Source organism: Hesperophylax consimilis, chromosome 28, assembly GCF_061612785.1.
Source record: "Hesperophylax consimilis isolate HC1 chromosome 28, BYU_Hcon_1.0, whole genome shotgun sequence".
In the NCBI taxonomy this organism is placed as follows: domain Eukaryota; kingdom Metazoa; phylum Arthropoda; class Insecta; order Trichoptera; family Limnephilidae; genus Hesperophylax; species Hesperophylax consimilis.
In genome coordinates, this window is record NC_142863.1 from 5142679 (window position 1) to 5166068 (window position 23390).

The 23390-nt window shown below is 40.3% G+C and overlaps 1 protein-coding gene across 1 annotated transcript; it reads right to left on the reverse strand.

Moving 5' to 3' along the window:
• Positions 1–22765, reverse strand: IntS8 (integrator complex subunit 8). The gene is made up of 9 exons (XM_089648956.1): positions 22555–22765; positions 19982–20194; positions 17938–18035; positions 17204–17334; positions 8885–9459; positions 7515–8137; positions 5959–6153; positions 2512–2800; positions 1–2242 (listed from the first exon to the last, which is right to left on the reverse strand). Exons 1-9 carry the CDS (start codon positions 22670–22672, stop codon positions 1371–1373), a joined length of 3114 nt encoding a protein of 1037 aa, XP_089505082.1. The 5' UTR covers positions 22673–22765; the 3' UTR covers positions 1–1370.
• Between the last annotated feature and the right edge of the window lie 625 nt (positions 22766–23390).

The window sequence follows — 23390 nt, forward strand, 5'->3', positions numbered from 1 at the left end:
TAAATTATGAACGAACAAGATGACAGATTCAATCGGCTTAGATCCATAGCTTCCATAGATATTCTTGAATACAGACGCGTAGCGTTATTCATTATCGATACTCTGTTTTTTAAATCATGGCAATCCGTATACTAGTGATGGAAATAAATCAATTTTTGTAAAATCTCGCGCGTTTACGTGAAAAGACGTTCTAATGTCTTGACCGCTATTATCATATTTACGTCTTTTGACGTTCTAATGTTCTGAGTGGTTAATGTAGTTTTAATTTACTGTAGCGTATTTGTATAGTGGACGAACGGGCAGGACACTGTAATAATTAAGGGCATACTGTAGCAACACATTTTTTATTAACACAATATATGTACATATATAACAAAAAATATAACATAAATTTATTCTTTAAACAAGAACTGGAGTCGTCTGTTATCGCTACCAAACATATCTACAATTTTGTTCTTTAAGTCTTTTTTTTGCAGTTCACTTTGTCTCTGTGTACGCTTAACATGCACAATCCAAACACAAGTTCATCTGGTTTATTTATGCGTTCATCTGACATTGTAGATCTAAGCCATGTTTTTACACGACGTAATGTGCTGAGCGATCGCTCCACCGTACATGTTGTTGCTGGTAATGTTAGCAAAACTAGTAAGGCATACCTGACACTCGGATAAAACTTTCTAAAAGTTAAGTCGATGAAATCTTGGCTACTTTTGTACTCAAAAAAAGTAAAATCAAACCAACTCAAGGCTTCAGTTTCAAAATTATCAATGCGGTATACCTCATTAATAGTAGACATTATATCCTTAAACATCCAAAAAGGGATTGTATGATAACTAATTGTCGAACAGAAAAAAGGGTTTGCATGACAACCAATTGCAGTGCAAAAAGAATTTGCATGAGAACCATTTGCCACTGTACGGGAAATGTTAATGGATACTAGGAAATTGTTGAGAGTAGAAATGCTAAAGGTTTGTAATAACAAATAAAAATGATAATTTGACCGGGCTAAAATAGATGTGGCAAGTTCAAAACAATGCTGGCTTATTCTGTAAGGGTAGGCAGATATTATAAATATATTTTCAACCACTCCATGTTGGAACGATTCACTTCAAAGTTACAAAAGCTAGCGCAACTACTGTTATGAAAAACTGACTGGAAAACAAAACAAATCAATCGCAAATTTTTAACTCCAACACATATCAGTAAGCGTGACTGATCTCTCTGACTGAACACAGAGTAAGTGAAATTTGAGATTATTTATTCTGGACCAACAAGCAAACCTTTCGGTAATCCTACAGTCAGCTGAAAGTGACATACTGCTTGAAGGAGTATTTGGACAAATTCAATAGGCATTGATTTAGGTATTCCCTTCAGCACACGTACTGGCGAACCAGCGCCCTCATGAATTTGGACTTCCTGCTATTGGCCGCTTCCCTCTGGATCTCCTCGTTGTTATTAGAGTTCAGCTCCAGCATTCCCATGACCCTCACAGCCAGCTGCTTTCGATGAGTCTCTCCTCGCTTGTGATGCAAGTTTATGAGGTATTCCAGGATGGCCGTGTCCCAGATGCATCCGTAATAGCTGTCCATCGCATCGGCACAGAGATGCGACATTTCCGCCAAGCATTTAAAGGCCAGCACATAATCCGTTTCTTCCAGAAATTGGCACAAGACGGCAGCTTGCGTAGGACAATTCAGCTGTGTACAGCATTTTATCATGCGTTTGAATATGGTCTGATCTTCTACGGATTGCTTGGAAAGCGGTTGAGCGAAATGATCGGAAGCTATGGTCAGGGCACTGAGGTACTGCTTCATGGCAGCGGAGTAATGTCCCCCAACCAGACACATGTCTCCCAGGAGTTTGATCCAAGACATATTGTCCGGATAATATAGAAGAGCTTGCGTCACCAGTTGGTGGAGAGTGTCCGAAACGGCGATGGAACTGAACAAGTTGGTGCTGGGAACCGAAGAAGGCCACAGATTGATGTATTCCATGCTGAGGTCCATGTTGGAGTCATCTTTGAGAATGTTAAAGAGTCGGGCCAGAAGGGAGATAACGACAGAGAGGACGGTGGGGTCGCGCAGCTTTGAGAAGAAGGAGACCATGCCATCTCGCATCTTGGTGTTGACTTGGAGCGAGTCCCGGTTGGGGCCGCCGCTACCGCCTCCGTACACCGGGTTGCCGCTATTGGTACGCTTTACGCTGGCGCCGCCGTAGTAATTGGTGGCGAATATTGGCAACACTGCAAACAAAACCACAATGAGGAAACAATTTACAATGTAATGTCATGTCTTATTTAAGGTATGTATATTTAGTAATTACTGGGTGAAATGCAAAGTGTATGATTGTGTATGAAGTGTGAGCGTGTTTGTATATGTATGTATATGTATACTGAACAGTTTATCAGATGCGTTCAGAAATATTCCATTTATTTGGATTTTATTGCAAACCGGAAATACTCGGACCTTCTTACAGTATAAGGCCTGATGGGTTCAAGTGTTAGATACATACCCATATCCCAGAGGTCCTTGGGGGCGCGCTTGGTTTGACGGGTGCGCGTGAGTTGCTGACAGGCTGTGGCCAGGGCCTCTGCCGGCCCCGAGGCCCGAGCACCACCGCCGGCGCTCCCCTCCGACAGGGCCGCCCACTCGCCGCAGTTCAGCAGAAGCATGTAGCACATCTCCCGGATCTCGATGCGTGGGACCACTCCGTCGGCTGACTGTACGGCGGCCAGGCACATGTTGCAGCGGGGGACCAGGGATGCCATACTGCTCTTATAGTTCTTCCAGTCTGCCAAAACCTAAAAAAAAATAACAACCATTTTTCAACCGCCTATGTCTGTACACCGAAATATGGCGCCACCCAGTTAGGCAGCATTGTGAGGAGGGTTAAGGTAGGGGCTGTAGGAAGGGCTTTACTAATGTGGGTTATATGAAGGAGGAAAAACAGATGCCGGTACCTCGTTCCACATACGCGTCATCTTACACAAAACCGAGTCAAAGAAGCGGCCCGTTTTAATGAAGCCAACATCAACTGTGAACGGGTGTTCCGCTCGTGTATGTAGAGTTTCACGCACGTGCACCAGTGCACCCGGGATCAAAGGTGTTAGCTCCTTAGAGCAGGCTCCATTAAAATACCTGTATAACAGACTCAGCATGCCCACATTGCGTCTGTGCATTAGAGATAGCAATCGGTCTGTTAACGATGGATTGTCAATCAGACGGACCACCTTCCTTTGCACAGAAGAAGGTTTATCATATATTGTGGGGCTCCAGCCCAGAGGTGGCTCCCAAATTCAACTGTTGGGTGTACTTGAGATTTGCATAGGTTTAGAAGCTGGTTACTATTGCTAGCCCTATAAAGAAGAATGTCTGTGGCAGACAATGGTTGGGCGGTGTGGATTTGATTTCTATATAAATCTACAGTTTTATTTCGAGACAAATGAACTTTTGCACAATGGATTTTTAAAACAAGTGGAAGGTCACTGTCTATATTAGATTTCTAAAAAATCTCTGTAAGCTCTTCTATTTTGCCTACGTACAGAGTCATCTGGTGCATCAGTTGTTTAGTCTCCATTTTACAAAATCCACATAAACAAAATCGAAGCAATTCAAAACAAATTCCTAAAATATCTTTGTTACAAGTCATTTGTGATATTTAATAACTATACAGAAGCAGCTACATACTTTAAAATTGATTCACTGAGTGTACGGAGGCATCATAAGGATGCACTATTCCTGTATAAAGTAGTTAACAATAATATTCAATGCCCAGAGTTGCTAAACAAGATTCCATTCAATGTACCTGCGCATTCAACACGCTCTTGTGTCCTGTTCAGGGTTGATCAATGCAAAACGAACTCTAAGCAGAATTCTTTCCTGAACAGACTACGCAATAATTACAATAGCGTATTATCCAAGGTTGATACTTTCAGTTGCGAACTTACCAAATACAAGAGGTCCATAAAACAATATTTCTCTGATGGTTTGTGAATAATGTTTATGTCTCTTTTGTTTATATCTCTATTATGATTTTATTTATATCTACAACCTCTCTCCATGGCTATAAATGTATTGTTTTGTAAATTTTTCGTTTTATATAACCTTTTGTTTTGTATAAATTTTTTAATTCATATTCATTCTTACAAATTTAATTTACTTATTCCATATTATGCTGTCTCAGTAGAGGTAAAGTCAAAAGGAGGAAATTCATAATTGGTTTTATTTTGGCAATATAATACTTATGTACAAACTGATTAAATGTAAACTGTCAATTTCCCGAAAATCAATAAATAAAATAAAAATAAAACCTGGGCAAGGCTGGGGACTTCAGCCAGTACTTCATAAAGATAAACTTTAACTAAAAGAGGTAACTTCCGCAGACAAAATGAATGTACAAGGTTGACACTGCAAAAGCGGTGGTTCTTAGCGCGCGTGAGCCCGATTCTTCAACACTGGTCACATTCACAACAAGGGTCTGAGCCCCAGGGGTTAAAGACGATAAAGTCCTTAACTATTCCGCTGCCAAGTGTGAGAGTAGGTAGCACCCAAAATTACTATCCTCCTTACATTAGCTTAAATACTTGACATATCATTTTAGTATTTTACCTATTCCTGCGCAAATACATTAATAATTGGGATTTATATAGTTTAAAAGCCCATAAGACAGAAAAATGCATGGAGTCGTCGAAAGCCCACTTGGTTACAGACGTTTTGTTTGGCATCTTGGCCTGTCAAGAGTTAAACAGCATCAATCAGTTTGCATTTCAAACATTTAGGCAGGAAGGCTCTCATAAAAGCTTATTAATTATAAGTCATTAGATCTACTTTTTTCGTTGTTAAAGAATTGAATAGTATTGGCAAATCAGAGCTGAAAACTAATTCATTTTAATCTTAGCGTAATAGAATTTAGGGGTGCCAAGAAATCACTTAATGAATTTCGGTGGCTTGCAACGTTATTAGGGCATACATTCGGCTTCGGATGGATGAGAACCACCAAAGGAGGCCTAGAGGTCCATATCCATCGATCTATAATAGCAGTAGATTACAAATAACACCACTTAATAGTAATTTCGTAATACAACTCCCCATCCCGATGCCTCGCTCGGCCTGAAAAGAATCGTGTCACAAGATAGAGAAGATGAACTTAACAACCCAACTTGATGTAATCTTGTTTTACAAGCTTCTAAAAACATCGTTAAGATTTTTATCAATTGTTATCTTAATCGATACACCACCTTGAAGCTATATATGAGGTGTTAAGAATTGTTTGGGCTTGATGAAGTCTTCAATAACAGACGCATGGTTATTTTGTTTACTGCACAAAACTGCATTTCACTTTTATTTTAATGTTACAAAGAGTTAAATTATTCCCGACCCAGACAAAACACCTTTACTAATGGTCTGTTGACCATAATGACTGCTTGTTACTATTTTATAGGAGAGAAGAAGTGAAAAATCCACTCGGCGAGGCTTTTTATAATCTAATCAAGTAACACACACTGACAAGCTAATTGTCAAAACAAACACTGTCAAAGAAAGCCAATTGATTGAGCAAAACATCTGTTTTGTCTGTTAGCCCTAGTTTTACCTCTGACCGCTAGGTGCTAGGTAGGAGCCTGTAAAGTAACTGGTGGTGAACTTTGCTAATGGTTCGTACATTTTCAACATGAGGTATACATTTTTTTTAAATATTCATACCTCTCATTAAATTGTTAATGATAAAAGTCCCGGAGAGCCCCACAAGTGCCTCAAATTTGTGTTTTTTCATATTCTTCACAAAGCTAGTCTTTTCAGCGCTGGGACAAACTTGATGGAAGAGAAATTTGCTCCTTTCGATTGCGAGATAATGCACTTTCTTTTTGACAAATCGGTGTTAATTTTAAGGTTCACACGCCTTGTCTAGATAATACTATATATAAATAGCTGCAGACAGAAGGTGAGAAGGAGAGTTTGTTACCTGCGTAATCTGAGAGAACAGAGCCTCCCAGCCGACCAGCTTGTAGAGCTTGTACATGGTAGGATTGTTGCCAGTGCTTAGACTCAGCTGGTTCTTGGCCTCCGACTCAAGGATCAGCAGCAGTTCGATGGCCAGCTCGTGGGCCCCTGTCTCCGCATGCTGACGTGCCTTGCCCAGCAGGATGTACGTGAAGTCCTAACAAACAAATAAACAAATGGTCATCTAATCATTATTATAATTGTTAGATATACCATGAAATGAATATTAGGGGAAATTGTCAGAACCATTATCTATAGTTAGAACACAGAAAAAAGACGGTGCGCAGAAGCAAGTCTCTTACCTTGCGCAAAAAGGACATTATTAGTAGTCCAGTCATGAAACTGGGGGAACGATCAGATACCTGAGAACTAAATTTGGGGAATTGTCAGAAAACAGAAGAGAGATTATAATTAGGGAAATTGTATAAAGAAAAAATGGAGGATTCATTGTAAAAATTAGCAAAGCAGGAGTTGAATTATTGGGGGAATTGTAAGAAGCAAATAAGAGTTAACCACTCAGAACATTAGAACGTCAAAAGACGTAAATATGATAATAGCGGTCAAGACATTAGAACGTCTTTTCACGTAAACGCGCGAGATTTTACAAAAATCGATTTATTTCCATCACTAGTATAAGGATTGCCATGATTTAAAAAACTGAGTATCGATAATGAATAACGCTACGCGTCTGTATTCAAGAATATCTATGGAACGTAGAGTTGCATTATCTAAGCCGATTGAATCTGTCATCTTGTTAGTTCATAATTTATTGCGTTTCTAAATAATTTATTAAAAATATTTTAGTTTGGACGGTTAATATTTTGAGGTGACTAATAGTTTTTAATTATATTTCTTCAATATATAAAGTGTTATTTCTTTATGATACTCAGAAAAAAGTACATTTTTCAAAGCTTTGAAATAATTGTAAGCGATTTTTACATATTTTTGACGTTTTCATAAAATGTATATTTAGAAACGCAAATATTTACGTATTACAACACAATGCGATAGTGGATTTCATAATCTTTCCAAAACATTTTTTAGAATGAGGCTACGTTTCCCAAAACGTGAGTTATGAAGCTTTTAGCAAAACTCGTAAATAACACAAAAATTATCACGTTTTGACAGTTCTCAAAGGAACACATAGTAAATAAATGTCTTTGTCTGAGAGGTTAAAATTGGAAATTGTAAGAAGGAAAATGAGAAAAATTAAAACTGAGGGAATTACCAGAATCCAAGCGAAAGATTAAACTGAGAAAATTACCAGAACCAAAGTGAAAGATTTAACAGAGGGAATTACCAGAAATAAAGTGAAAGATTAAACTGAGGGAATAACCGAAACAAAAGGAAAAGATTAAACTGAGGCATTGCCAGAACCAAAGTGAAAGATTAAACTGAGAGAATTGTCTGAAGTAAAAGAAAGACACAAAAGAGTTATATGAATTGCAAAAACAATGATTGTAAAACTTGAGGTTAGTAGAAGTTTATAATATATGTACGTATATAGTTTGATTGTACCTGCAGGAAGGATCGTGGCAGCGACATGACCAAAGTCTGTATGGGAGCCGGCAGCTTCCACTGCGGGTTAACCATCCACAGCGGCTGCACCGGGTTAGTCCTGGCCAGATCTACCAGGCATTCCCGGATCCTGTCCGCCGTCGTGGCGTCCATCAGCTGCTGCCGGAGACACCCCATCTCCAGCTCTGGCACTCCTCGCGTGTTGAAATCCGGAGTGTGCCAATCCGTACTGAGCAATTCCAATGGAAGTTCTTCAGGGCTGTTTAAATCCAAATCCCTGTACATGTATTCCAACTCGTCCGCGTCAAAGACCTGTATCTTGCTTGGAGCGAGGAATTTATTGATTTCGTCCGGTAAAACGGGGTGTTCCGACGCAGCCAGATGCAGTAAGAAGTGTTTAATATTCTTCATATCAGCGGCTGATAGTGTTTCGGAGGTTAGGACAGGCGTCAAGGCCCAAAAGAGGGTTTCCACAAACTTAGGGCCGAGATTTCTTAGACGTTTGTTGAAGTCCATATGCGCCGAAGGCAGGTTTCCTTCGAGGACGGAGCGGACAGCGTTCAACGCGGCCACCTTGTTTAGGAGGTCTCTCGATATCGTGAACAATCCGCTAGATGACGATCCTGGAGGAGAAAAAGAATAAAATATTACCATGAGTGGTACTGAGATAACCCACGCATAAGGCTATGTAGAAATACTAAAAATAACAACACAAAAGATTTTTCTGGATATAACTAACTAAATATAATTATAAACACATTATCTGGTAAGACATTACAATTTACAAAAATGTAATTTTGCAAAAAACAAGTAAGTTATGACAAAAATAGAATCAGATGGCGCACGGCGAAAATATTTTGACAAGAATACAGAGATAATTAAATCTCCGTGGACACGTGGAAAAAATTAGCAAAACACCTTTTGCGTCCAATCCTAGGAAAAACACTTCCTTGGAAATAGAGTAGTGGAAGCATGGAACAAACTTCCAAAACATGTCATCGTTGCTTCAAATACAAATCAATTTAAAGCTCAAATGGATTCTTGAGCTTGACTTGACTTGAATGACTCAATTATCATTATATCAGCAGAATGCTACTTACTCATTAACTAATATTCTATATAAATAAATATGTTTGTTTGTTAAAAAACGCAAATCTCCGAAAGTTCTTCAGCGATTGCTTTGAAATTATGAAACAACGTTGCATTTGAATATGCGTAAGCACTTAAAAGCAACACCCGCTATTGTTTCTCTATCTGCACAGACAGACTGAGCCAGAGCAATGCGTGGCGAGGTACAGCTACTGATAATATATTCCTCACACATAATAAACTCAATAAAACTCCGAAGAGTGATTGACAACTTTACTGACCTTGTATATCAAGTTCCACCACCAGGCGATGCACCAGAGGGATCTCTCTCTTCAAGTTGTCTTCCTGCAGCACGGCAATCAAGTTAGAATAGTTATTGGATATGGCTTCCTGCAGATCGTGCAAAAGTCCATTCTCTTCCTGCAGGATATTCAAAGCCTTCATATATCCCAACACCTCCGCCTCTGTGACACTGGCGTACTCCATCTTAACCCAATCCAGGTTAGGATACTTCGTCGTCAACTTGTCTTTATGTTCGTTGCACATCAGGATGTGTTTCCTAGCCAGATCGTACTGTCCGTAAAAGAAGTAATTCGAGCACAGATCGTAGTTGATCTGCATGAGGAACTCGTGGTCGCTGATGGTGCATTCTCCCGCTTCCCAGTCGTGGGTGAGGTCGGAGCAGTCCTCGGTCAGCGTGACGAAGGAATCCGCCGTGGGGATCTTCAGCTGCTCCGTGCACAGTCGCTTCTCCGTCAGCTCCGTGAGGAAAATGAGGCTGTACTTCCTCGAGTCTTCGGACTGGCGGACCAGCTGCTCGAAAGAGAGCTGAGCAAATTCCGGTGACATCACACCCCTGAAAAAAATGTTTTTTTTTTTTAATTTGTTAGAATAATTTTTTTATGTGAAAACCACACTAGAGTCCCAAACGTCTGGAGCCAGTAGGACTTTGGCATCTCCAATAAGGAACTGCAATGAAAAATATTATGTCTTAAAAAATATATATCCATAAAGATAATAGATCAGCAAACTATGATTTTGAATCCCAAAAAAATGCACACACAATTTAATACCTCCTTCTAATTTAATTTTTTTCCAGGTAAAACCCCATTAAAAATAATGACTGATGTAGACTAGACTTGGTGATTGTGATGTGAGAAGTTATCTCCATGAAAATCAGCCGAACAGATGTATTGGGCGAAGAGGCGCCATCGAACGGCCCCCGCGCTCTACAGACCTGAAGCCAATTGATAGAAAATGCAACAAAATTCCCACTGAAATGATCTGCCACGTTTGCGATTCCATTGCTTTGCATTATCAGTAATGTTTGGATAATAATGGGTATCGCTTTGAACATTTGCGCTCACATTCATTTCTGCATCTATCTTCTTTAATTTTTACTTTTAATCTGTAATACATCTAAATATATAATAAACAAATCAATTATTCTTTTTTTTTTTTTTTAAAGAAAGACAAACATCCCGGGTTACAAATAACCTGACAATATTTGAAAATCTCCTACTACCACTACAGTAAGCTGAAAATATTGCTTGTGTTGTGATGGAGGACTTAGCCAGCCGAGGAATTGAACACACTACGCCTGGGTGGGACCCAAACACGATGTCAACTCGGCCACCGACCGGTCTATTCTATGTTGATATCGTTACTTGTGCAGTGAGTTTTATAAGGTAGAAAGTACTTACAGAGTTTGAGGAACATTCACTTGTTGGGATGCTACTTTCACTATAGTTTTGTTTTAACAAATTTTATTTATTGCGATGCGTTTGCGATGATTTTCTGATTGATATGCGATGCTTTATAGGTGGTATAATGTTCACTTCGCGTCACGGCTGTTGGTTTTAGACTGAATCCCGGGCACGGGGGAGAGGTCTCAAGGAGAGGAGAAAGGGGGGTCGGAAACAAAATTCATTGCCAGTAAACTAATTCTTTATGAATCAACAATTAGCCATTATGTATTGGCATAAACATATATACTGTTTTTATAATAGTATAAAACTAAGTCACTATCCCCGCGTATGTCTGTTTGTGTTCTTAGTTCTTCTAAACTACGCAACGGAGTTTGATTTTGGTTTTCACTATCATTTAGAGAATTTCTTCCGGAAGGTTTATATATAATACATGGACATTATATCTATTGAAAGTAGAGAAAAATCGAGCAACACCCGGTACAAGTCAGCTAGTATTTTATAACTATACGCAGAATTAATAAACTGTTATTTAAAACTGATTAAAACCATAAAAAACTTAAATGCCGTGTAATTGGTCGGCGAGTTCTGTTAGAATTAAGATATTCTGTGCATTAAGAATGCGAGCAATATATATATAACTATGTGTGAAATATTCCACACTACTTAATTAAAATTACATTTGCTAAGCCGAGTTTCGAACTCACAATCTCTGGATTCGAAGTGAAGAAATTTACCGTTCTGCCACAAAGGTCATCAAAGCGATTGATAAAATATCAGCTACTAGGTACACCGCAATGCTTCGCTATTACTAATGTCTTTCTCGGGCGTCTCCGACTGTTTCCACAATGTTACTGTTAAAAAATGCATTACATCGACTTTAATTAGATTCCGTATCTCATTCCGGTACCGAGATATAGCGTTGAGTATTCCTCGGGTGTCACCGACGTCTTCTACCACTCTCTAAATACTCCTGCCACTAATAAGAAGAAACTTTTAAATTTTCATCGATATCGGTCGACTACTTTTTGAGTTTTGCGAGCACAAACACGAAGCTGGCTGAAGTTTTATATATTAAAACTAGCTGACGTGTACCCGGCGTTGCTGAGGATTATCCTTAGGAGATAGACATATACCATGATGGACCTTTCTCTAGTCCTTTTAAAGATATACAATTCCGTAGAACATTATTTCGATGTATCTCATAAGGTTTAGCCAGCGTTGGCAATGAAAAAGCCAGAAAATAATTTTTTTTACGATTTGATTACAAAATATCGACTTTTCTCTACTTTCTATAAGTATAATATGCATGTATTATTTACATAAACCTTCCGGAAGAAATTCTCTAAATTATAATGAAAACCCTATCAAACTCCTTTGCATAGTTTAAAAGAACTAAGCGCACAAACATACAGATGCGGATAGCAACTTTACTTTATACTATTTAAAGAATATGTAGAATTAATAATTTAACTTAAAAAAAAAACATACAATCATTACTGTTGGGAAGTAAGAGCTTCACAGATGCACTCATAGATGGCAGTGCATAGAGCTTGCGTGGAAGTCCGCAAGATGGCAGCTAGTCAGATCTGATTTAGCCAGCTTCTAGTTAGGCCGACTATCGAGTCACCATTGTAATACACGAAGTATTAATAAATCCCTGATTCAACAAAAAGAACGTATTATTTAAAATCTCCTTCCACCACGAGTTGGAGAACTGTTTGTGGGAACACAACAATTACCTAAACGGATGCCATTTCTCCATCGCCAAGCGATTGGAGGACTCCCGGTTGGAACCCTCCAATCTTTTTACTTTGGCACACAATTCTATTATGGCCTTCATGCTGCTCCTGCAAATTCTCAATTTCAGCATTGAATGAAAAGATAAGGACTTCTAGCCGTAAACAGAAATACTGCTATTTAAATATTTGTACAGCGACCTTAGTGTGATTTTTTTTACAAAAATGGCACTGTAAAAAATCATACACATATTATTATCATAAGACATTGCGCATATTATCGTCCCGTTTTTGTGTACGCACAACGAACGACACGATACAAAGAGCGCTGGCAAGTCTAAATACACATAGATTCTCAAATACTGTGAAACGCGCAAAACACACTGTGGTGTGGAAGCGATCTGTAAACAGTATCCAAGAATGCTAAAACGTACGTTCTTTCCGCGCATGCGCACTGAGACACGCAAGCCAATATCTTCGTCAACTTTATACAATATTAATGACAGCATCCAACGTACAAAAACCGTCTTTAATGCTCATAAATAAAAATGAATACCGAAAATAAGATGGGTACTTCGCCAACGTGTTCTTACGCTGTAAATGATAATAGTGAATTGTGTGGTTTTATTATTGAATCATTAATGCGATAAAGTTTTGTGTCTCGGCCATTTGCGGAAAAAAAACTTATTCTGGTTACTGGAAATATTGAGTTATGGAGCTTAATGGATTTAGAGAGATAATTTTAAACGGTACCTAACTGTATCTTGTTCGTGGGCTAGCGTCTAGATGTGCATATTTGATATCAAGTACGTAGTAAGTAAGAGTATAAACATTTGATGTCCAGCATCCCTTCTACAAAAAGTCCCTAACCTCCACTGCTGAGCGGCCGTTCAGTTCAACCGTCCCGCGCCCGTGTACGCCGCACCGCGTCCCGTCGCTAACGCATCAAGCCGCAGAAACCTAGCAGCTCACCTGGTTCCGCTCGCGTTTCAAGCCTCATCACACTATAACATCAGGATGACTCAACGTATTAAAAACACTACCATGATGACATCGTCGTTCGTCGTCAGCAAGTCTGGGCTCCACCGAAGCGGTGTCGAGACACTGACTTCATCGCCGTGATCATGGATCACGGATTCACATCATGCATTCACATTATGCACATCAACTACTACGATGGCATCGTTGTCCTTCGTCAGCAACAACTATGACCACTCTGGCTACTCTATTTGGACTGTGCAATTTAACTACCTCAATAAAGACACAGCTAGGATTCCATACTCATCTTTCATTCATTTGTCTCCTTACCATATCCCTAAAATGATCTGCAGCCCGACGTGATGCTTTAACCCGACACACCAATAACCCTGTCTTAAAAATGGGTGATTGGTAAAGACACCACAGAGCAGCACGCACCTTAACATCTCCGCAACAGAGTGGAGAGAGGTGCCCACACGTATAATTATTTTATTTATACAATTTACTTTATAATATATCTTCCAGATATGTAAATAATTTTTTTTTGTAATTCTCTTGCCATTTTTTTTTTTTTTTTTTTTTTTTATATTTACTCCACACAGGAGGCCCTGAAGAAAATAATTTCCCTCAGGGCCTATGTCATCTTTGGGGATGCTGTGTGGAGGGTCTTTTTGTGGAGAGGAAGGAGTGAACATGGGTCTTGAAGAGTCCCATGTTGTAGGAGGGAGGAAACACAGAGGCCGGCAGTTCGTTCCACAGCCGAGCTGTTGAACTTAAGAACGAATCGTAGAAGCGACCCGTTCTCATGTGACAAGTGTCAACTGTGTACAAGTGTTGGGCGCGCGTTTGGCGTGTATCCCGACTACGCACCGGTGCCGAAGGGATTAATGACGCTAGTTCCTCAGAGCATCTTCCATTGTAATACCGATAGAACAAGGACAGCATACCTACCTGACGCCTGTGCTCTAAAGATTGCAGTCTGTTTGTTAAGATTGGGGAATCTATCAAACGGACCGCCCGTTTCTGCACAGAGTCAAGGGTTTTTTTCAGGTATTTTGGGGCTCCAGACCAGAGATGGCTGCCAAATTCGACAGTAGGGCGCACTTGCGATTTGTACAGGGTGAGCAGTTGTGTACTATTAAAGTATCTGCGGGCCCTGTACAGTACGCCCAGCTTCTGAGAGGCCAACTTTACTCTGGCTTCGATGGAGCCCCCGTACCTGAGCTGGTCACTTATAGTTACACCAAGCATATCAATGGAAGGCCTGTTCGGAAGATTGCTTCCGTTGAAGGAGACTAGATTATCATTTGGATCCCTTTTAGACGTAATCAGACAGGATTGGGTCTTTGAAACATTAAATTCGACGAGATTATTTTTACCCCAGGAGGAAATACTCTCGAGATAACCGTCCATTCTCTGCTTCAAAGCCCTCCGAGCCGTTGGAGTTTGTGTGCCCTTTGGGGGCTTGTCAAACAAAAAGCTATCATGAACTGTACTGTCATCCGCGTAACAATGAATCGGTGCACATGTCAAAAGGTCATTGATGTGCAACAAAAACAAAGTCGGAGACAGAACCGATCCCTGTGGGACGCCAGCATTTATGGAGTGCGAGGAAGAGGTGAAACCGTCAGCAACCGCCTGAATCGACCTATCCCTTAAAAAGTCAGCAATCCACGTACACAGGGATGCGGGAAGTCCGTAAGAATGCAATTTGTTGACAAGTCCTCGGTGCCAGACCCGGTCAAAGGCCTTGGATATGTCTAGTGCGACCGTTTGGGTCTCACCGTGACGTTCCAGGCACCGCCCCCAAACATGCGTCACATACGCGAGAAGATCACCGCACGAGCGGTTCCGCCGGAATCCGTATTGACGGTCGTTGATAATTTTGTTCTTCTCGAGGTATGTGAGCAGTTTGTCGTTGATCACACGTTCCATCACTTTGGACAGAACTGATGTGATCGCTATGGGGCGGTAGTTGGCCGGGTTGGAGCGGTCACCTTTCTTGGGAATAGGGTGAATTACCGCTTTTTTCCAACCAGAGGGCACAGTGCCACACTTCAGGGACATTTTGAAGAGCTTTGTCAAAACTGGAACTATTTCCGCAGCACACCTCTGCAATACCAGGGCAGGTATTCCATCAGGTCCACTAGCTTTGTTAACATCGAGCCCCCGTATGACGTGGAGTACATCCCGATGCCGGATCCTCAGCTTTTTCATATAGAAGCCGCAGTGAGGAACCGACGGCGGAACAGCACCCCCGTCGTCGAGGGTCGAGTTTTCCGCAAACATTTTCCCTAAAAGGTTTGCCTTTTCGGTGGCAGTGTTTGCTAGTGAGCCGTCAGGTTTGGTAAGAGGTGGCAAACTGGGTTTGCAAAAATTTCGACCTATTGAGCCCGCAAGCGACCAGAATGCTCTGCTACCATGCGGGCAGGCAGCCAGCTTTTTGCTGATCTGCAGGTCGTGTTCGAATTTTGATCTATTGATGATTCTCTTGCATTCCTTTGCCGATTTGTTGTATGCTGATCTGCTTTCGGGCGTTCGAGATGTGTTGTAGGCTCGGTAAGCCGCGTTTTTTCGTCGAACTGCTTCGGAGCATTGTCGATTGAACCACGGCTTTGAGCCCACACCAGTTTCTTTAGTAGTCGATTGTATGAAGCCATCCATTGCCGATTTGATGACTTCACCAATCTCCTGGGCACATCTTGAAGGGTCCGAAGTCCGAAAACAAACAGCTGACCACGGAAAAGCATTGAAATGGGCCCGCATACCGAACCAATCTGCTGACCTATAGTGCCACACTTTTCTCCTCAGCCTCTCATTGGTTGGTCTGAGGCTAACGGGGATTGATGTCGTCACTAGGCAGTGGTCAGATGATCCCAGAGGCGCTGTGACGTCAATCTTATAACCGTGTGGCACAGTAGTTAAGAATAGGTCTAACAGATTGGAGCGGTGAGTCTGGACATCAGGAACCCTTGTAGGCTCCTGAACCAATTGCTCTAATCCGTAGCAAATGGCAAAGGATTCCGCCTGTCGGCCAGCCGAGTCCGTTGGGCCTGAGAACTTCAACCATGGTTCGTTATGAACGTTGAAGTCCCCCAGAACAACAAACTCGGCCGAAGGGTAGCTGGGCAAGAGATCATCAATAGTATCGCTCAAATGTTTGAAGAGCTCGGAAGTGTCTGATTCGCTATGGTTCGGTGAGCGGTATAGACATGCGTAGAATCTTGCCGTACTGGCAAGATTGACGCGCACCCACATTACGTCGAATCTGGAGTTTTCCAGACTCAATAGTCGCACACAGTTGACGTCAGCTCGACTATAGAGGCAGACTCCTCCTTTCAGTCGGAATTTGCTTGCGAGGGTAAAGCCCGGGCAGTCCAGATAGGAGGAGTCTGGCGGCTCGGCTATCTGAGTTTCGGAGAGGAAAAGAAGGTTGGGACGTTGGGACAAAAGATGGTGATGGACGGAATTTAAATTTGTGTGCAGGCCGCGAATGTTGGCAAAATTTACCAACAGTTTTGGCCCGCACCGGGGACGCCTGCTACTCGCCGCTGTAATGATGTTAAAATTGTTGTGTTGTATGTTCATGAATTTTTTATTTTTTTGTAAGGGTAGGAGGTGAAAGGAAAGGTCTGGAAAGGAAAGGTATGAGGGGTGGGTAGGAATCTGGGGTTCAGGCTGTCCAGGAGTGATGAGCGTTTGGTTCCAGCCCACCCACTGCGGTGCTAGGCGATAGGCTGGGAGAGTCCGGCTGGAGAGGGCATCCAATGCGCCCCAAACGCTGCTGCTGGGTCCCCACCGGTCACGAACCGGCACAACAGCAGTGGCGGGGTTTTTTCACTCGCTGATGGGGCAGTCCACCCTTAGTCGTGAGCCTGAGGGTCGGGCCCCTGTACTATCGAGCGGCCCGGACAGCGGTAACCGGTTGTAAAGGGTCTCCCTCAACCAGCATCTCCCAACCGGCCCGCCACGCAGAAGGTGGGCCGACGCACCCGCCACCAAGACCCGGGCAAACCTTAACCCATGAACCCGGGCACCCCTGCTAAGTCACCAAACGTAGCGAACCACTTGGGGTGACCTGTGGCAGAGGTGTTGGTCATCCAATAAATGGTTCCCAGGGCGGCGGTACCCATTCCCGCCTACCAAATTGAAGATTATTCTTAGGATCTGTACTTACAGATTGATGATCTCCTGCTTGGGCTGTCTTGTCAGTAGTGCTCTATTGACGAGGAATCGCAACAGCCAGCGGTGGTACAGTACCATGGAGAACCTCACTCCTCCGCGCCGGAGTACCTCCTCGCTCACCAGCTAGTAGAAACAAACAACAGAATAAATACACGGCAACACGGCATAATACCCCAAAAACAAATCACTATAATACTTTTGGCCATGAAAATCTCAAATCATACCAGAATAAATACATCATAGATAATAGAAACAAAGGGAGAAGCGTGACAACTGTCGCCAAGCTACGACCAAGCTGCACGGACCGTCAAAGCGTAAATGTTAAATAAAATAAAAAAGGGTAGGGCTAAATGGAAGATTCTCTCAGAATTCTCTAGAAATTACTTTGATTGTGTTTGGTGACGAAATCTGAATAGCCAGGTACTTTGCCATCTTCCTCTTCTCCATCTCCTTACCCTCACCACTACCCTCAATCTCACAACTTATGCTAATTGGGGATATCGTAGTCTCATTGGCTCCAGACAGTTTGGAGCAGTTGGGACTCTTGTGCTTTATTCACATTAAAAAAGGTAGAAACAAAGGCGGGGACATAATTATTTTCCTCAGTACTTCCTGCGTGGAGTTAATGTAAAAAAATAAATTATTTTAAAGCATAGTTTCGATTCTGAACAGTGGTATTTTACCAGGGTGATACTGAGAGTATCTTCTAGTCTGGAGGTGGCTCACCTGCGGAGGAATGGAGTAGCTCCCATCCGTAGCCATGTACACCAGGTCCTGCATCAGTTGGAACTGGATGTGCGGTGGAAGCTTAGTTTCCAGTATGTCTGCAAATGATATAACACAGTCAATTGTTAGATATCAACTACCTCACCTTTATCTCCTTACTTTCAACCTCATAACACACCCTAATCGGGGATTTCATAGAGCTGCTGGCTTCGGACAGTTGGGACTCTTATGTGAACACCGCATAAGAATCCGAACTTGCAAACCTACCTCACCTTTATCTCATTACTTTCAACCTCATAACACACCCTAATCGGGGATTTCATAGCGTCGCTGGCTTCGGACACTTGGGACTCTTATGTGAACACCGCATAAGAGTCCCAACTTGCAAACCTACCTCACCTTTATCTCCTTACTTTCAACCTCCTATGTAAGTAATTATTTATTGAATATTCTTGCCGGTTTAGACAAATTATTCTTGCCGGTGTCCGTAGAGAAAGATCGAGATTACCTTCCACTTCTGCACTGCAACTGAATTGACCGAAGAGTTTGTTTGGACGAATTACCATTTATGTTTCAGTGGCGAGAGCGTTAATTAGTATATTATTATACAGGGCCCGCAGTTATGTTTGTTGAAACCGTACGCGTTATCCATTCGAGATATTTCGGCAGCACTCGGGTGCTCGGTAAATACCTGACATCTCGTGACGTAATGTCAAAAGCTGTGACCTAATCTAACCTAACATAACAATTCAATATTCACCCATAAATACAACATTTGGGCAAAAAAGTTTACTATACTATGGAACTAAACTCTACAACTAGATCACACTCCCATTCAAAACTCAAAATAACGGTATTATAAAATTTAAAACTCAAGTAAAAAGCTGGATACAAAACATAGGGAGATCAGAGATAGATAATAAATTAGTAAATTGACTAACTACCCAGTTAGACTCAAACTAACCGGGAATTGTAATTAGATAATTAAGATTGTTATGTATTATTTTATTATACAGGGTGTATCGGCAAGTACCCGACAAACTTTAACCAGCTATTCCTTAGCACATTTGGAGTAAAAAATGTTATGGGCACTTTGCTGTCCGGTAACATTTTTTTCCATTAAAAACAAAAAATAAATAAAAAATCCACACTCCGTCACTGTCATTTGCATTGTTTCTCGTGTTCAACAGCTGTTATTAGCAAGTGTGTCAAAAAGTGTCCTCGCTCTTTCGTACACACTAAATAATAATAGTTAAAAATGAGACGAATGGTGCTGTGCCATTTCGTTGTGATTGTAAAAGTGCGCCAACGTAGGAACGTACGTACATTATTCTACGAAACTAGAACAAAATATTGCCAGATGGGTTTTCAAACTTTGACAAAGGATAAAACAGTGGTGACATGTGGTGAAAATATGAATAATAAATTTTTTATTAAAAAAAAATGTTACCGGACAGCAAAGTGCCCATAACATTTTTTACTCCAAATGTGCTAAGGAATAGCTGGTTAAAGTTTGTCGGGTACGTGCCGATACACCCTGTATTGTATCTTCTATTATTAAAATAAATAAAAATATTATTATATTTAGATGTACTTTTATTTTATTCTTCAATGATATGTTGACCCATTAATGGGTATAACCTTCTAAAGAAAAGTTGTTCATATTCATTGAGACTATTATAAAAAATCAATAGGGGTCCCATATAAATAAAAAAATTATATGTTTATCCGAGACACTATCTAGGTTACAAACAAATTCTTTAGAATTTTGTAATCATTGAAAAAGATGGCTGTCAAAAATTGGAAAAATTATTTGAGGATAATATTGTTAATTTTGAATTTGAAATAATATGAGATCGACAAACGTGATGCAAAAAGATTAGAACACAATGGACGAGTGAATATAGACGTTATCCTGGTAAGAAAGAGATCTTTGGTTCGATTCCCGGTTGAGACCGTTACTCTTTATTTTTCTGTGTCTTGTTCTGTTTTATTTAATTTTTTAAGTTTTATAAATTTTACTAAATTTAGAGAAAATACTCACTGAGGTTCCATTTAAGATGAGCCGCGACTTTCAAGCACAGTATCTTCAGGGCCAAGTGCTTGCGGCTGTACTTGTCCGTCTCCACGATGCTGAGCAGAGGGCTCTCCGGGTTCTCGGGGTCGGGGACCCTGGCCGAACTGGTGCTCTCCTGGCGCAGCTGCGGCTCCGGACTGACGTACGAGAACTTGATGATCAGGTCTGTCGGAGATGGGTCTGCAAATACACCAGCGTTAAGATAAATAAACTCATTTTACTGCGGCAACTTTTTATATTTAACGAGTCGAACGTCAAGCCTTTCCCTTATTGTGCTAAAAAAATCCGCACGTTCCGGTGCTGTGTAGTCAATACACATCTCAAAATAAGCGATTTAATATCGGAAAAATATGAATATTCATAGCTAATCGCTTATGTTTATTATATTTTAAATCAAAAGTGATAATAATTGTAATTTAATTGCTGAAAACATGAAAAAACCATCGGCAGATGCTAAAAAAACATGCGAGGGGTCCACATCTAACGACGGTCAGCTTCCGACTTACTAACGGCTGGCGGCTGGCACATACAGCGCTGTGCGGTCGTATGTATTGATGGTCTAAATCAAAATACATATACAAATACAATTTTGTCAACGGATGGCGTTAGTCCAATTTTGTTATTATATTATGTGACATAAAATTTAAGTGTTCAGTTTTAGAAAAAGTTTTCATAACTAAAAATGATAAGTGCTCATGGTGTCCCACTTCTGTCTATCAACGCAGTGGCCTAAGTACACACACGCCGAGTGAATGGCGGGACTACATTCAAAAGATACGGTACGTCTTTTATGTTTTTGTTTTTATAAACATCTAAGAGTGTTGACACACGAGGATTTGTTATCATATTGTGGAGAATAATCTGTTCTGTCTATATAGTCCACAGACATAGGAATTAATAGACGAGAAGATAATGGCGAGGGGTAAAATCAAGTGTTGAAGAACGAAGGGGGTAAAGCTGACTGTGATTCGTCAATAAATCAATCTGACAGTAAATAGGCATCTCGCATTATAATATCACCATTTAGTTCTTAAAAGTAAAATCTGCTTTTGAATGAATAGACATTTTTACATGGGAGCGCAAATTACTCGCCACGTTATGAACTAATTTGCGAAGTCCAAATTCGGCAAAGTAAATTTCTTCTATTTGCAGAGTCGTAGTTAGTTTCAGAGTATTTAGTTAAGACACTTTTACAAATGTTTCATAATTTACTTACCCCAGTAAACAACGATGAGCACACTTGAGAATCGCTACATTTTTTTTTTTTTTTTTTTTTAAAAAGAAAGACAAACATTCCCGGGTTACGAATAACCCAACAATGTTTGAAAATCTCCTACTACCACCACAGAAAGCCGAAAATGTTGCTTGTGTTGTGATGGAGGACTTAGCCAGCCGAGGAATCGAACACGCGACGCTCGGGTGAGACCCAAGCGCTATGTTCACTCAACCACTGACCGGTCAAATCTTTAGAAACATATACTATCACATCACATTGTGATGTGATAGTATATGTTTCTAAAACTGATCCATATAATACGGTGTGAATAAGCTTAAAATAAAGTAAAATAATGCTTACTTATGGAATGTAATACGACAATTGAGTTTATTCTCTTTTTCACATCTATTTTTACAAGTTTTCATATCACAAGTCAACATTTTGCCGTGTTATTTCGTAAAATGAACCGATGATGCCTCGACCATAGTTCGCACAAGAATGATGACGTCACGTTTTCAAATTTCACTTGAGGCCATACGCGAGCCCAGCCGGCTCCAATGGAACCGGTATGGGGAGTGGGGATAATACCCTTTTAATCACTTAGGGCAGGTCTACTAATATTCATATGTCTATGATATAGTCCAATAAATCATGCCAGAATGCTTTAATTTGACATTTAATTGCGTGCATAGGTATTTGAAAATATGTACCGCGTACGGGTATAGATAAAACGGAGCAAATTAACGCGGTTAAAAGGTTAATAAACTGGTTATTTTATGTTATATTTGGTTTTGTTACTTTCTATAGATCCTAGTAAAGACTACCTGACAAGTATTTTGTATTAGAATTAAGATAGTGGAAGGTGGGGGCTAAAAATATATGGGTGGCCTCTCAGGCCGGGTGCGCCCGATTTCGGTTCGCCCATAGGTGCGCCTGACGGACGGTTAAGAAAATGTAATCAATAGATTATTTTAAATGGCTGTCATCCCATATACCGAAAGTGAATGTTCATTTTACGTAATTAAAAATTAGAATACTAAAATTAAAAAATTTCCTAATGCACATAGTTTCCTTTGATAGTAATTAAGGTGAATCAGAAGGTTTATTTAAACAAAATCATAGCGTGGCCAATGATCCCAAATAATTACCTGTTGAAATCAAGTGTTGTTTTTTAAAGAGCCTACCTATCTGCTTCATATGAATAAAAAATATTGTGCAAATAGCAGAAAATATGATAAATTAAGCTGTACATTTTGCACAACACAGACAATAATAAACATTGAACCACATTGAGAGTAATATTATTATTTTTAAACGAACTTACCGGGAAATGATTTCGATAGATGATTCTTCAACAGGTTTGGATCAAGTAGAAACTCAAACCAGAGGATTGTATCCGGAGATATCGGGCAGGTGCCGGGTCGCAGTAGATCTACGTCCATTATAAGTAAGTATTCAACAATTTATAAATTTTACTCAACAAAATTACCAAAAATAAGAAAAAAACAAGCATAAACAACACAAGATAACCAATACAAAACAGTCTGACAGAACGAAGCATAGATATTGCGATATTGCCATAAATAAACCCCTCACGATATTGCCATGATATTGCACTGAACCATCACTGAACCATAAATGAACCTACACCCACTGAACCATAGATATGAGGGCTCTTTGAAGGTAGGTAGCTACTTATATAACATTCGTAGCCTAGCTAGATAGTTATTTTATGAGCCTAGCTACCGACTGGCGGGAGAATGGTTTATTTTTGCGACTGACTTCAAATTTCAAATTAAAAATATCGACAAGCGATAGTTAAAAATAAAAAGAACGACAAGGACCATACACTAAAAAGACACTGCGTCTTAGATCCGCGCAAGTATATTTATGGAATCTTACATTTAAAATCTTGCTTTATTTGTCGTCTAATCTAACAACATTATTACCGATCATAGTAAAGACAGTGAATAAACATCTTAATCTTTCATTCCCTCTGCAATATAATGAAGTGGCATGATCTTCAACTGTATACAATTTTTTTTTAAAAGCGTACTTCTGAATAAGTCTTCTCAAAACAAGCAATTGAACATACATACTATTTAAATATGAGCTCTCGGCCAAAATGGAAGCTTTGTAAGAAATTACAAGTAATCAGAA

Bases quoted from the DNA above. Each gene is read 5' to 3' on its own strand.
- IntS8 (XM_089648956.1), bottom strand. From the start codon at position 22,672: ATGGACGTAGATCTACTGCGACCCGGCACCTGCCCGATATCTCCGGAT. The intron at 17,335-17,937 runs GTGAGCCACCTC...TGTTTCTACTAG, and splicing joins GCTACTCCATTCCTCCGCAG to CTGGTGAGCGAGGAGGTACT. The intron at 6,154-7,514 runs GTACAATCAAAC...TTTGTTTGTTAG, and splicing joins TGCCACGATCCTTCCTGCAG to GACTTCACGTACATCCTGCT.